The sequence below is a fragment of the Zerene cesonia genome, chromosome 15 (genome assembly GCF_012273895.1).
Source record: "Zerene cesonia ecotype Mississippi chromosome 15, Zerene_cesonia_1.1, whole genome shotgun sequence".
In the NCBI taxonomy this organism is placed as follows: domain Eukaryota; kingdom Metazoa; phylum Arthropoda; class Insecta; order Lepidoptera; family Pieridae; genus Zerene; species Zerene cesonia.
In genome coordinates this window covers 2,843,330-2,860,305 of record NC_052116.1, presented here as the reverse complement: position 1 = coordinate 2,860,305, position 16,976 = coordinate 2,843,330, and the positions used below count along the sequence as shown (strand labels likewise).

The following is a 16,976-nucleotide window of genomic DNA, read 5'->3' as shown; positions in this document are numbered from 1 at the left end:
TATTAGGTACTATTATCATAATTAAAAAAGAAAAAAATCGCCCCTAAATTACTTAGAAGATTTTAAGTCCATAGACTTAATATCCCTTAGACAGCAGCATCCCGGCGAAAAGCTGTTGGAGAAAAGTATAATATATCAAACCAGGATATCATTGAAAGCTAAAAACATGAGAATGTGACAATTATAAAATTAATTGAGAGATTACAAAAGAATCTTCGATTCTAAAAGGGAGATATAATTTAATATGATCTATCACATTTCGTAAGTTACAAGTGATAACATATGTTAACAACATGCACCAAGTTTTATTTTAATAAAATACCTTTATCTTATATTGATCTTGAAAAAAACATTACAAAACAAACATTTGATATACACTGAAGAGATAGAAAGGGATGAAATTCAATCTGTTAACATACAACATGCTTAAAGTTCAGATAAAGGAAACAGGGATGATTAAATATGATGAAAATAAATATTCATACAAATATTAAACTGTAGTAGATAGAGACCTTAGAGAAAATTTCTCACATGTTTGATTACATTTTACGAATTTCATTGTATATATATATATAATGTATGTTATTTAACATTCATTCATAGGTAATATTAATTTTCTGTTTATTACTCTTTAATTGCTTTCTCTTATGAGAAATTTTGAAAGAATAGAAAAAATTCGATCACGAGGCAGGATTCGAACCTGCGTATCTTGCCTAACCGTAGCAACGCTTTCTCTTATATTAAATTTGATTGCATTGATAATTATATATAATCATGAAGTGAATTTATTGACTGAGTGGGTATATTGTGGGTTCAGGTAAACGAAATTAAGTGTTGCAAATTTTAAATAATCTGTACAATCTGCTTTTATTATAAAAGCTTATTTCACAGATTATTATATATAATAAACTAATTTGAGTACGAAAATTAATGGATAAATATTACCTTATTAATAAATCAGTTAGCAGACAATGAATGATATTTTTTATTCTGCTTTTATGTATTAATATCTAAAAAAAGAGGAAAAGCCGAGATTCGTCTCGGTAAACGGTGGATGGCTTAAAAAAAATTCTCAAAAAAAAATTTTTCTCGAGGTTGATTTTACGCGAGTATTATGCATTTTGAAATAAAAGCTTTTTCACCATATTTTTTCTTTTGACTAATGCTAGTGCTCAATATGGCCTAATTGTATTTCAAAATAGTATTCATATCCTCCGCAAATTGTCTAAAACTGACAAAACCACGCGGCCAGCGATCATGTTGGTTCGCAATATAGAGATTTGAATTCACAAGCCCACTGAAATCAGGAGCGCGTAATAAAATGCGAATAGTCTGTGCTTTCCGCTTCATTGAGCTGTGCCTATGTATTTTCCTTCAACATTCACACAACCAACGTTTACGCCTTTCTTATGGATTCGGAAATGTCTCAATTTACAGCACGTTTTATAAACGGCGATTTAAAATTACCCTCGTTTCTCGCCGTGACGATAATTTATTGCGTTTGTTGCGTCGCGTCGTCGTGTTGTGTTTATCATACTAAGGAGCATTACATTTCAAATAATATGTAACTAAAAGCAAGGAAAAATATGTGTGAAAATATTTATTAAAATAGCTTACTTTAAATAAATTCATTTGCTGGATGCTTTTATCGGAATATGGAAGAAAATATCTTAATATCTTAATAAGTAAATGGTCTTTATTAAATTTGAAATTAGCCCTACATTTAGTTATTAATTTCCGACTTTAACAATTTGAACGCTGTTGAGGATAAATACTCATGCGCACCTCATCAGTCTGCATTAGAAAGTTGAGGCGATACGGCGAAATTATTTTCTACCCATAAACAACCTTTCTTAATGTATTAATTTGAGATTTATAGATAAGATTACGTATACTCCTGCGAAAAAGCCTTTAGATATTATCTTTACGGTATTATGCGTATTCAATTTTAGTATCCAGATAATGTATTACGCATAGATTTTGACTGTACTGTCTATAAATCGTGTATACCACGTAAGTTTAGTCAGTCGACATGGCCAGTCTATTTCATATAGGAATGCTAATACGAATCGAATATGCTACAGTCTCCATCGACTAGAAGCTAAATTGAAACAAATAAAATCTTTATGAAAACAATGCAGGTGTTGGTACTGATATTGGATATTTTGTTAACATACTGTATTGATAGGCAATATACGTTGATATTTGATGATTGCTAAACCTACGTCGAAAACTGTTCATATCCCAATGATATTGGGAGCGTTTGATTGGTGAAGGCTATTTATTATACCTTGATAATTCGACATTGAATGTAAATTTTTTGGTTACTGAATATATTAAAAATCAACATCAATATCCCATGTGTGGGTTAGCACTTTTTAATATTCGATGAATGAGAAAAATTAAAAAAATTATGAAGGCATACGTCAAGAGAGTGGTTATAGATTTCTTTTTATTGTTCTCAGCAAGTAAGGCAAGTGTCGTCGTTTGATAAGACCCTGCCTTTCTGCTGTAGGGAAAGCGTTGGACACTTAAGCTTAAAATAGACTAAAAGAACCAAATCTTTCTTCGTGTGTCCTATTTTAAAGGATCTTTGCTTTTAAATGTTTGTTCTAGTCATTTATGACTGATTTCTGTTCGTGTGTATCATAAGATAATCATCATCATCAGTCCTTTCCTTTATTCCTCTCGCCAATCCTTCCTTAATCTCTTCCCAATTTAAAGTCGGCAATCCATTTGTAGAGGCGTAAGGTCTGTAATCGACTTTACGCCTCTACAAATGTTCATGGGCGATGGTAGCGCTTACCATCAGGCGTCCCACCAGCTCCATTGCCGACTGTGACATAAAAAAAATAAAGCCCATACATGTTCCCAAAGTTTTGGGTAAAGGCCTCCCATGAGGGTTCAGGCCATAATCCACCTCGCTGGCCAAGTGCGGGTTGGCAGATGTTTTTCGAACTTTTGATTCTTGGACATGCCGGTTTCCTCACGATGTTACCCTTCACCGTTTTACCAGTGGTGATGTTATCCACATGTGCAGATAAATTGAAAAATCAATTTATTTCCTGCACGCTCTCCTGGTCTCAAACCCCGACTTATCGATTTAGAAGTCGGAGGTTCTCACCACTGAGCCACCACTGCTGTATCATAAAATAATATCTATAGTTAAAGAAGAACCAATTAAAGAACTATTAAAAATTAAATCTTTTAAATAAATTAGAAATCTGTTATGTAAAAAAGAGTTTTTGTTTACATAAACAATAAGTCTTATCTAACAAAATGTGATATGGAAGAACAATGAAATCTTGCCGATAAATCCTTAGCCAGAGGAAGTATTAATCAAAGGCCGGGTCCTCCACTCCATTAGGAAGAAAAGCCGTACAATATTTTATAGTTTAACAAGAATTTAGCGGCGTGAAGCGTGATACAAAACAATTTGTCTTACGCCACGTATACCTGCTCCTTGCTTAATTAAATTAGCACTAAGTATTGTGTAAGCTGAGGGAAAAGGTAATTTTTCATAGATTATCTTGTAGGAGTGTCAAATCGTTTACTATGCGAGTAATTGGGAGAAATGCGTTTACGTGTAAATGTGTACATAAACCTTATAGCTTTTGATTTTTACATAAATTGTACCTACGTGCAAAGTGCCCGGCTTAGAGAAAAAATAGTCTTTACTTATAAACAATTTCAGCACATACGTAAATTGACATAATAATGTAAAGTTTTGGTAGGTGGCTTTATCACGCAAACGGACGAACCCGCGGGCGGATAGCTAGTATAAATATATATTGACTTAGAAATTGAAATCTTTTTAACGGATTTTAAAGGCGATTTAATCATTATATTACTTGAGACCCGGTGGGTCTCCCCGTGACCGCGCTCGCTGTAAAGTCTTAATGTATAATTCTCGCGTAAAATCAAACACAAGAAAATACTATACATTGACTTATTATTTTACACATTAACTTAAGAAATTGGTCTTAGGTATTGAAGTATTAGTATCTGGCCTTAATATTGTATATATTTCAAAATTAAATATTTATTGCAACAGTATAACGGCTAGCGCGTATAATATTTTTCAAACAACCGAGAAATTCAAACTTGAATCCTCAGCGGGCGCTGTCTACAGTTTAAATGTATTAGCGCTAATGTAGACTACCTATACTTCTAAATTACAATTTATGTTAGTATTAAATTTCATACAGAAATAAAGTTTAGACAACGAATGACATACGAAATTTCTGATTTAAATTATTTTCAAACTCTATGTTTACATCGTCCATCGTTAGTCCGCCAGTGGGCATTGTACGATAAAAATATAATCTTACACATAAGCCCGCCTACGGGTAGACCGTTGGGGCTGTACACATCGAATTATAACAATTCATCTATTATAAAAACATTTGGATGGAATGAGAATTTTTATTTATTTAGCGTATGAAAAAAACAATTCCACTGAGCATAGTCCACCTGCTGGTCATCCTGCATAACTATCTCATATCCCACAAATGTAAAGTCTTATGATATGATATGGCTCTTATATCTATATATATTTAAACAGAGCACATCGGAAACTTTCCTACCGTTAGGTTAGGTACAGCCTAAGCGGATTTAGAAATGGCTTTAGCTGATCCAAATCCGTTAAAACACTATTATTTTGGAACATAGCTAACTCTAAGCTGTGTAGACTTTTCTAATGGAGTTGTCGTCAACTGTTTATATCGTTTTCTACGTAAAAAAAGTTTAACATACCGCTTAATGCTTGTTCGTAACAGCGTGTTAGCATTAGAACTATTTTAATATTATGAGCTTAAAATATTCTAATGTTGATACTAGCTTACGTCCACGGATTTGATTGTGTTCACTTCACTTTAAAACAAGTGCTGCAAACGATTCTAAGTTGCTATGTCCTCAACTAAAAGTTTTCTTAATCCCTCTACACGTATGGTAAACTTCGGTTTTATGCTATACTGTTTAAAAATTGTTCCTGCCTTTTGGTTCAAATTTTACGTACTTGCATACTCACTAACCATAGGTATAAAATTACAATTGACAATTTAATTAAATTACATGAAAGCTTTGTATCTTTAAGAGCTAATAAAATAACATACTCTAAGTTCCAATTGGAATTAAATTGGTCCAAGTTTCACGAGTTTTGAAATTAGCTAGAATCCTCGTACATATCGGTTACGATTAAAAAATTGTCCGAAGTAAAACTCTGCCTGCGCTGTTATAAGACTGAGATATTAAAATTCAATAGATATTTAACTTTACTTACACGAAATCGGGTGTTGATTGCAATGAATGATTTATAAAATCTTATCCCCAGTCTAAGACAATTCTTACTGCTATGTTATGTTTTTCCTTTTTTGCCAGTTGCCATTTCGTAAACCAGCTGTACCTAAACTCCAATATTGTTTACTTGTAAATAACATTCACAAGCCATTGAGTTTATTCAAAAGCACAAGCATGTTATCTTCAAATCTAAGATGCAGTGAGATGTTCTATTCAAAGACATATCAATTTAACTACAATTTATTATAACAGAATACATTTATACCAGCTCACTCCGTGTTGCAGCTTGTATCCCGGTGGATCTAACATTTGTACGGGATAAAACGGTATCTTGCGGAAATACTCTACAATATTGCATTATTCTTGCTGGAAACTAACATTTACGAGAACTGCATTGCCTTCCTCAGTTTTGCCCGCGTAGTCAAGGCAAAAAATTTGTATCTAGTCCAGTAATTTGCCCACATAGTATCCGTTGAGATTTCCAGGTTAGAAATCATCCTATGTCTTTTCTCGAGTGTCAAGTCCGTTTCAAATTTTATTCACATCAGTTCAGTGGTTTAGGTGTAAAAAAGAAGACGGACAGAGTTACTTTTGTATTTATTTTATTAGTGGACTTATTATAAACTACCTGTTCTTTCTGATTTCTTGTCGGATTCGAATCTGAATAAAGACAAAAGTGACTAAAGTGTACGCTAGTTAGATGTTGGTAATACAGCATTCTATTCTATGAATTATTTTTTGATGTTACACATTACAAACATACAAACTAATTAATAATTTACGCTATATAACATTTTGAAAAGTTAGCTAGTTGTTGTTTATGATAAGTTGTTTTTGACATATATAGGAAGGATTTTATGGACCCTGGAGTAAAACGATTCTACTGAAAGAAAACATTTCTTTATTAAAAGAAAAAACTGAACTGCATTTAAAGATTTACCAAAATACGCTATCCACGTCTGAGAATCGAAGAAGCTAATAATTCAAATAGTAAACACTCGCCATTTTATTCTTCCAATCAAAACAAACAATGTGAAAGATAACATTTCTAAAAGAAATATTTGCTGGTAGAAACAAAAAATATCATTGACTTTAACGTTTTTATTTCATCTGTAATGACAGAATGAACAAATTAATGAATGTATGGGCATGATATAATTTATTTCACACAAAATTGATATCGAGTTAATTTAGGAAACTTACATTTACAGTTATAATCTATGAAGATTTATAAAGAACCGCTTTTTATAACATGTGGTGTTAGCCTGTAAGAAGATCATGTACATGTGTGTGAATTTTTGATTTTATATTTTTTTATTGCATAAAACTGATTGCTTTAATTGAATAAAATAAAAAAAAAAATAAACGACGTCATCTTTATAATTTCTTTTACATACATTTGTTTATTTGCAGCACACTAATGCCTTCATACCTTGTAAATAATCCACGAATGAATTTAAAAATTAAAAAAAATGCGACAAAACTTCAAAGCAATGAAACTCATCAAAAACAAAGGGCAGGAAAATATTATGGAAGACGTTATTTGTCCACTTTTCGGTCGAACTCTTGAGATAAAAACATTCATTGAACAAAAAATGAATATTTCACTTTGAGTGAGTGTTGTATTTTTAAAGCTTTTGCATTTTAAATGTTAAAGGCATTTAAAAATGGAATTGTTGTTATTGTAATAAAATATTATATTATGATGTCTTACTACTGATAATTAATTATTACCTGTAATAGTAATTGAAAAAGGAATCTTTGACTGGATCATACGAATGCACTATTAACATTTCTTTTTTTTGTGTTCTTTATATATAGCGGATAACTGAACTTGTGTTCGCCGGATTAGCGATCATGCCAATGAACATTATTAGATACTTCTAGCTCTACTGAGCTACTGGAAATGCGTTGGCCACTTTTGTAGGGGTTAACAGACATCGGGACTAAGGAATAGACTGCGAGGGGTGAGAAAATGATATGGTATTTTTGTGAATACATAAGTTTATATGTGATGATGCTTGATATTCTACCACACATAAATAAATAAAATAAATTACTAATCAACATAACCCAGTCGTCAGAATAGCACATAATTTTCCATGTACACATCAAGATTGAATATCAGGTAGATATTTTCTTTCATTATTCACAACGCGAGTTTTCCTGCTGTCCAAGACAAGTATTAATTAACACATCCTCAATTAGTCTAGTCAACAGGTCGTGCCATTTTGATCAACATTTTTAGATGGCTCAGTCGCTCAGTCGACAATAAACGAAAAAGAGTTTAGTTTCTTAAATGTAAAAGTCTTTTTTTTCAAATTAAGCACTCGTTTTCCGCCGTATTTTCATTCTTCTGGGAAAATCATAAATATTGGTTTAAAAGTTCCGGGATCGGAAATATTTTAAGTAGTTTTCTCTTCATTTTGGTTGTTTCTTATAATTCTGAATAAACTTTCAATTTTTGCAAGCCGAGCTTCATAGTTTCGAAAATGAATTTCCACTTGCATACTTAGACTTAGACTAAATATAGTGTATCCATTCAAACAATTATATAATACACAAAATTGTTAGTTCACGCTACGTTAACTTGCACATGAGTTATTTGAGACCCTGTGTCAGCAATTGCATGATGGATGACGTGACAGGAATGCTGTATCGCAGGATATTTATCACTAGAACCTTCGAAAAGGGTAACCTTAATTCCCCAGGTTTTGTAAGGAATACTACAATGATGTCCATACTTGTTGCACTACAATAATTCTTTTGACAATAAATTCTTCATAGAATGTTATATAAGTTAAAAATATTACCCTATAATGGCTCAGGTCTCGTGGGTATATTGTTTTTCGTTTTTTTTTATATATGATAATGAGCCAAAAGTAAAAATACATTTGGATTTATTATGTTATATGTTTAAATATATAATATTGATGGACACATTGTGTTTTGTTAATCGATTCACACTGATTTATACAAATAATCCTACTACTATTTATGAGTTATCTTGCCATATAACAGAAACAAAAAAGTGTTAAAATATAATGATTGATTTATGCATATAAAATCATCTACAGTTAATTAATCCTAAAAATTCTATTTATGAACATATTTATAATTATCAATGGTGTGTTATCTTTATCGTAATAGAAATATGTATATAGTGTCCCGAGGTGCTGATATTAAGGCGTATGTAGCTCGGGCTTGTCACTTCCGTGTCTCGCTCCATGCCCCACACGATAACCCATTACTGATTGGATAACTGGATTTTTAGATTGGTAATACATTGATGCTATTTAAGGTTCACTGTATGTAATGTGTTTATAAAAATACCATCACCATAGGAAGCAGTACCGTAGAAATTAACAATAATAAATATTACATTCTTATTGTACTCGTTAGATAATTTTTCATTTTTTTGTGGTATAGGCTAGCTACGAGCAGACGTGTCGTCTGGTGTAAAACGAACCACGCCATCCATAAGCACCCACTCCGCAAGAAAGTGACTGTGTTTGTATCCTCAAATAAGGAATGGGGGTTGTAAAATGATAGTCCAACACTCCTTTCTGAGTAAAAAAAAAATTCAATTCCAATTCTATTAAAAGTAGAAACTAAAACAAACCTGGTAATAACGATTTAAGTCTCAATAAGAACAAAACAAAGCAAATTGTAATTCATTACAATACAAGGGTCCGCAACACAGACGGCTCTCCAACAATGAAGCCTTTATTTCGGGAGTTTAACGCCCTCTCTATTTGCCATTCCCTCAATGTTTTCACTCGAGTGCCCGGTACTACATTACCATCTACATACTTCGCTTGGTACAGTTCATCGCGGAATATCTTCAATTGCTCCCTAATGTAGGCCACGGGCACCTTAGACGCGGCTAACAATTTCGGCTTATAGCTGTCGTCATTGAAATTTCTCGTCTCATACAATTCGTATGCGAGATACTTGTCGTGCGATTTCGGCTTTTTGACAAACACGGCGTAATCCCTACCGACGTGGAGGAACCCTTGCAGATTGTGCTCAGATTTGAAGCCGTCGATAAGTTGGAAGAGCTTATGGAGTCTGACTGATTCGGCTATAGATATAGCTGTCATCAGTGTTATGGTGTGAATTGATTTCTGAAAAAAAAACGGTTAAAGATTTTCCATTAATGTCAAATTTTGTTTGTTACAGTATTTAATTAATGGATTCCATTAGTTAATGGAAGCTTTGTCGTGTCTAAGAACGAAATGTTTTTTGTCCAATCTATTTTTAGTAAATAAATTATAAGTAAATATAAAACAACATCTACATTAATTCCACATTTGACGGCTATATAGTAACGACCGACGAACGACGAACGATGATTTATTTCTGCTTAAAAACTAATTTACAAACCAATACGTATTATAACGACGTATTATGACGTCCAATTAATTCGTATTACTTTATTTTTTCATACTGAGATACGCGAGGCTTTATCCAAAGAATAATCAAATTTGATTGTGAAAATTATTATCAAAGAGCGCACGTGCTTAGTTTAACAATATCAGCGAATACTTATTAAATTGACAATCATTTGAATGCATATGAAATATTCACAAAACGTACCAATTTCATGTCGATGCGATATTATATATATTTCTCACAAAAATTACCACTCGAAATGTGAAATGGCGAAACGACGCATCAAACCATCTATGAATATTCAACATTTAACTCGGAGCGAAATAAAAACCCATCCAATATTTTATTTTACGACGCTTTAAAATTTTAATGTGTCAAATATTTTTACATTTTACTACCGAGTATTCAATACGCGTCGACACTACAATAAAGTATTTCATTTTCACTTCTTATTTATAAAGACATTTTTAACACTGGTTTTATTACCTCAAATATAGTGTGAACAAACGCTTAGAGCGATGCCTTTCAATATCGAATGCGGGAACGTATCAATTCTGCATAACTATTTGAAAACCATTTGAGCCATGTTTTATAAATATGTATGGATTTTAGTTTTGATGGAATTTTAATCGGATGGATTTTTTAGATTCAGAATAAAACAGGAACCAAACTGTGTTTTGTTCTTGGTAATCCCTTCCATTTATTTGTTTATTTTTCTATGCAAATGGCACTGTAATGTATTTTCAATATATAACAATATTATGTGTAGTCGTCATCGACGCGTGAACTCACATTTGCATTAAATTTGTTTACAATAAAGTTATTATATTGCAAGATCCTATAAAAATAACACAATTTCCGTACATATTTCATCGTATTAAAAATAAAGTACATTTGTGTTGCCTCATGGAAAAAAACCATTGAACTTTAATCCGCACATAACATAGTAACATAAAACAACAAAGAACATAACGCTTACACATTTTTACAGTTGGATATGATTTTCGCATTCGTTATTCATACTGTGCAATAAAAAAGCCCATTCAATAACAAACCAAAAATAGAGCAGCATTGCATTTCTACGTAAAAATTGTTATATTCGAGAGCAAACAGGCGATTAAGCCCGCCTTAGCGAAGTAATAAATTGTACCTATCGTAATTAATAACTGGCTATTAATATTTTTCCTCATTAGGCCGAACATACGCTTATAATTGGCTTTTAGGGGCTCTGTGTTGTATATCATGTTCTTTATATCTTGATGTGTGTGTTTTTTGCATAATTCTAATAGGAATATGGTTATGAAATCCATAATAAATTATTACGTATGTGTATTATATGCGTATAATGTTGTTAAATTATATCAACTCAAAAACACATCAGTTCTAAGTACTACCAGAAATATTATTATGAGGGATTTTTTTCTTTTGATAGTTATACCTAAAAATTAATATCGATTAATTTTTATAATCAAACACTTAGTATGTTTGATCTTCATGGTCATCATCAGTTCATACACGTTCCCAACTCGCTACAAATAAATTTTCAATAAAATCAAATTTGTGTTGCCATGAAAACTTATTTTAAATAGGTTAATATTTTCGAGAACACACTGTAGTTATACGGTGTTATACACTATGAAGATAAATATACATTTAATATGGCATTTAACTTGAAGCTGGTGTGAAGGCTATGCATATATTTTAGATGATTTCAACAATTTACGTTCTTAATTGTGAGTTTTGAAAGCAAGTTCATAGACTATAAATTTGAATATGTTATTTATTGGGTTATGGTCGTTGTTATTTATAAATGAAAAAATATTTCTTATGTCAATATATATATAAGAAAAAATAAATAAATGTACTGTTTAAGCGTTTTTGCACATTACTAGAGTTCCGCCCGCGGCTTCGCCGGCTTAATAACAGGCAAAAATAAACACTCCGATGTTGCCCGCACAGTTTCCAATTCCCTGGAATTTTCCAGATAAAGACTTGGTCCTTTCTCGAGTATCAAACTATCTCTGTAGTCTTTACCTTAATTTATTCAATCAATAATTCAATAATCGGTTGAGTTGTGTAGGCGTAAAGAGGAGGCAGACAGACAGATAGTTACTTTCCAATTTATAACATAAGTAGGGAAAATCATTTTGGGTTCAGAGTTACACAATCTACGGAATTTTAACAAAAATAAAAAAGTACTAGGTTATTTTAGGTTATTATTCTAGGTTCATTCGTTAAACCTAACACGGGCATACATCAAAGTAACTACAGAGAAAAGTTCACACAATTTTATAATAAAATGCGCGATAAACGTGAATGTGTACTTCGCTTAAAGCCCAAGATAAGGGTCAACGTCGCTTCCAAAATTTATACTCCGGTATTAAATGTATGAGTCTGATAGGCCCCACTCATTTGCCGTCATGCATTAAAATATTACCTTTCTGTTTTTAGATTCTATGACTTTTTCTACTTTAACGCAAGAATTATAAGATGGGGGTAAGTAATAAAAGAAAATAATAAAAAAATGCCTAATTGTAAATAATCGCAAACAGCAATTGCTAATTTGTCTTCAAAATATATGGATTTTATACACCTGCTACTACGTGGTTATGTTTGTTACTCTTTCACGCAAAAACTACTGAACCAGGTGCAATGAAATTTGGTACATAGACAGTTGGACAACTGGAATAACATATTACATACATATTAAATAAATAAATAAACAGTTATAAGTCGCTAATATAACCTTGCGCTTTTGCGTTGATTAAAACATTGTAACAAACATTACTAATATTCAACAATAAAAAATAATCTCTTTACATAAATCAAACAACGCAGCCGCATCATTAATTTCAACGTGTCTTTGTATTTTGTATTTTAATGGGCACCCTGACAAGGGTAGCGAATGACGCGCTATCATTCCGTCTTCCAGCTGAATTGCTTGACCCCCGCCTTATCGATGTTTGCTATAAATTCACGGTGGCCATTGGATTTGACCAAGACGGATGACGAGTTCTATTGACCGGAATGTATACGCAAAAAAATTGAATTTTAAAGTTTGTGTGCGTTTATAGAACGTAGTTTGTAACATTGTTTTTGCTATTTGTTAGTTAGAAAACTATAAAGACATTATTACTCTTAAGATGATTTCAAATAACATCTTTCCAAAATAGGTACCGTAAGCGTTTTGAACCAAAATTCGTGATACTTTAAGTTATATATATTTTATTACTTAATTATTAATACCTTAAATTATTTATTCGTGATACTTTAAAATAGTTGTTGCAACCAACTTTACTTGTGTGGTAAAAATAAATTTTCAAGATACAAACTGTCGTAGCCCATTTTATCCCTTTGGGGGTATAATTTATCAATATCTGCATGCCAAATTTCATCCCGAACAGTCCAGTGGTTTGGGCTGTGTGTTGATAGATAAGTGAGTCAGGCACCTTTGTAGCAGTTAAAAATGAATGATATAATATTAATCGAATAGTGTGTAAATGAATCGAAATTGGTGTTTCAACAATGCTTTTTTATTTTTGACATGACTGTCGTGTTTGCGAATATTAAATAGCATGCATTTCAAAGGTTTATTTTATTAGCAATGTTCAGGAAATGTAAAAACAAATAAGGGAATTATTGTAATCCTACTAATATTAAAAAATGCGAAAGTTTGTAAGGATGTATTTGTGTTTGTTACTCTTTCATGCAAAAGCTACTGAACCGATTGCAATGAAATTTTATAAGTAAACAGCTGGACACCTGGAATAACATATAGGCAACTTTTTATCCCGATGTTCCTACGAGATACGGACTTGCGCGGGTGAAACCGCGGGGCGCAGCTAGTATTACATGAGTATATTTGGTAATTAATTAAAACAGTACCTATATTAACAATTTGTTCATGGAGTATCGTTTTTTAATTAAGGACGAAATAAATCAACAGATTACCTTCTCGCTTCTTATGCCGCTGATTCTGATGTCGCAAGTGGTTCTTGACCTGTAGAACAGTCTTCCACTTATATCTTCAGCAATTTCTTTATAGTTTGAGTAGCTTTTAGAAGCTGGATAATAACTTACTAGCTGCGCCCCGCGGTTTCATCCACGTAAGTCCGTCTCCCGTAGGAATATCGGGATAAAAAGTTACAACGTACCAAATTTCATTGCAAATGGTTCAGTTTTTGCGTGAAAGAGCAACAAACACACACACCCTTAAAAACTTTCGCATGTATAATATTATATAGTAGGATAGTAGGAAGGATTATAAAGCTAAAATGGCAATGACAGCTGGACAACTGGAATAACATATAGGCAACTTTTAATCCCGATATTACAAAATAACAAAGTCTAACATTAAGTAAGTGAGAATATGTATTTCAACATAGTAAATACATGATTCGGAAAAGTGAAAGAGGTTCTCTAAACGACTGTTCAATTATTTTTTGATTTCGTTTTTCGATAGTAACGTGGGTTTTCAACCAATTGACGTGATTCTTTTATGTTAGATAATAGATTGTTGTCGTTTAAGCCCATATCAGTATCTCGAATGAAACGTGTGACTTTTTTTGTACGTAAGAACTATTACATTTTCAATTAAGTCCTTAATTATTTCTTCGTTAAACAATACAACTTGAAAGATGAAGAACAGAATACATCTAGATCTCTGCCCGCTTTTAAGTAAAAAAGGATAAGGAAAGGATTGACGACTGGAAAGTAAGAATGGGCTGGGAAGGGTGAGGAAAAGAAAACGTGATCGTGCTGCAATTATTTGATACGTATTAACCTCTACATAGCTTTATCTTTCAGCTCTGTCTCGGATTTTGCCCCTAAAGACCTTGACTAAGGAGGTTTATGTTTTCAAGGCCAGTATTCAAGATGTTCATTTGTAGCCATACATTAAAGAGGCGGTGCCATGCTGTAGGCTCATTTTACTACTACATCTCATACAGGATTTGTACCTCACGCACCACTTTTATATAGGACATTCCAATACTGATTTATATCAATATTATCCCATTACATCGCACAATAAATTTATCGCTAAGTACATTTAATGCAATACATACATCAGTACTAATTATCGTCACATATAATTATCGATTAAACCATTTAATCGGCATAACACCGCGGTACAATTAGTTGTATTTTCATAGCACTTGTAATTTACATAGCTGATTGAAGCTAAACATTGATTTAAATGAAATAATATTCTAAATCGCGATAATTTGTTGGTAACGCGGATTATCTATTAGAATACATTGTGGTTTGATGGTAAAATTGATAGACTAATTTTTAAAATGTTTATTAGCTCAATCTGTATGTTTGTCTGTACATATATAATATATATATTCAATTTCGGTAGATTCGACTTTCACCCACTTGCAATGGACAGATTTAATTTATTACAACTTAGTAGATATTCTTATCTGTGGCAATATTATAATTTCATGAGCTTATCTTTTTCTTTTTCAGCCAGGGTTAAACAATTGCCTTATATATATAGTCTGTAGCAAGAGAAACAGTTTATTTGATTCTATCATTACAGCGCGTTTTTAGTATTTTAAACTGTAAAATTATAATCTAGCTGTTACTCACAGCTTCCACCGCATTATTAAATGTAATGTAGCATCGCATGAAAAAAAAACATGCCACAAAATTGCTTCGTTTCGTAGATAAGCAAACAAACATACTTTTGTATTTATATGTCTCAGTAGAAAAAATATTGTTATTTATTTTGTGGTTTTAATCGATTTGATTTGATTTTTATAGGCGAATTTTGAATTTTGATGGATTATAAATAATTTTATCCTGTGATTATAACAAATTTCTATTTTATATAAGTGAAGTTCCGTGTCCCGAGTACCAAGGAGGCGGTCTATTTTATATAGATTACATATTATCGGTACCATTTTATTTCTTCCCTTGATGCATACTAGAAACATCATATTAATGTACATGTGTGAATATTTATTTGCGTTGTTAATCCCAAATTGTGTGTAGGTACGCTACTTTCCTCGTAGGGATTGCGTGGGATATTAATAGCTATATTTGGCGCTCATTAAGCTCTCATTGAAACTAGAACCAGGTTCTGAATCAATATTTCGTAACAGTTCTAAATTATAATTTTGCTATTGTAGCGATCTGCCGCTTATCAATTTCGCCAGAATTTTGGTCAAAACATAAATTCAATTATCAACGAGGATCGCATAGGATCTATTTACAAACTTTGCCGGATAATTATTTTGATTTTTTTTTCAACATTGCGTTCAAAATCTCCTGATTACATGAAACAATTTCACGGTAATGGATCACAATCAATCTTTTGTGAAATAAAAATTGCCAGAACACAGACGTCAGGCCGACGATTGCATTCGCTAATAAATAAACAACTTTGACATACCGTGTTTTAATTTTGTTTTGCGTTGTTTTTTGACTGAATTACGCAAAGATTTTGAATAAATGCTAGTTGTAATAGTATCTTTGTTGTTTCGCGAAATTTAATGTGTGTGGACTTACGATTTTTACATTTTAATGCGATGGCGAGTAGCTGTGCTGGTTGTTCGCTTGCTGGTAAGCGAATATCACCGCCCATGAACATTCGCAAAAGTAGTCTCTGCAAATGCTTTGGTACTGACGCTAAGTTGTATCTCTATATCTTAATTTGTTTTAGAATAAAAAAGCGATAATAATTATGTATGGTTTCAGCAGAATTTTTAATCAATATCAATCAAAAATATCTATTAAAAATCGAATATTTCTCAAATGATTCACTATATTTATATTTATCATGCCGAAAGTCAATATGTAATTTCATTAGCTGTAATGTAACAGTAACGTTAAACGCAAAAAATAGTCATGTTGATTGATTTCAACAAAAATAGACCAATGAAACACGAAGCGTACAAATATCAGCCCATATATGAACGTATTCAGGTATTTAGCGTTTTTGGAGTTCCGTGAAAGAATTTCTGGTGCAATTAACTCATTTAAAATAATTCTTTTCAACTCTGAAAATGATACTTACCTAATATTGTGTATACATACATATAACACAGATTATATACATTCACATTTTTGTTTATTTTAAAATAAAACCTTGCATTATCTTATGGTAAATCAAATGCACTCTTATGTGTTAGAGTGTTAAGGTTCAATCTTGTTCGTATTGCATTCAATGTCGTTTGCATTCAATAGTATTTTTAAAAAATATATTTGTGAACATTCCAAACTGACTATTTAATAGCTTTTTTCTGTTATCTAATGTCAGCCGTTACATACGACTC

General features: G+C 32.1%; 1 protein-coding gene across 1 annotated transcript; it reads right to left on the bottom strand.

The window, feature by feature from the left end:
* Window positions 1-8,858: 8,858 nt before the first annotated feature.
* On the bottom strand, window positions 8,859-9,419 carry LOC119832535. Its single transcript, XM_038356195.1, has one exon. The coding sequence runs from the start codon at window positions 9,399-9,401 to the stop codon at window positions 8,976-8,978; it is 426 nt and encodes a 141-aa protein (XP_038212123.1). The 5' UTR covers window positions 9,402-9,419; the 3' UTR covers window positions 8,859-8,975.
* Between the last annotated feature and the right edge of the window lie 7,557 nt (window positions 9,420-16,976).

Bases quoted from the DNA above. Each gene is read 5' to 3' on its own strand.
- LOC119832535 (XM_038356195.1), bottom strand. From the start codon at position 9,401: ATGACAGCTATATCTATAGCCGAATCAGTCAGACTCCATAAGCTCTTC.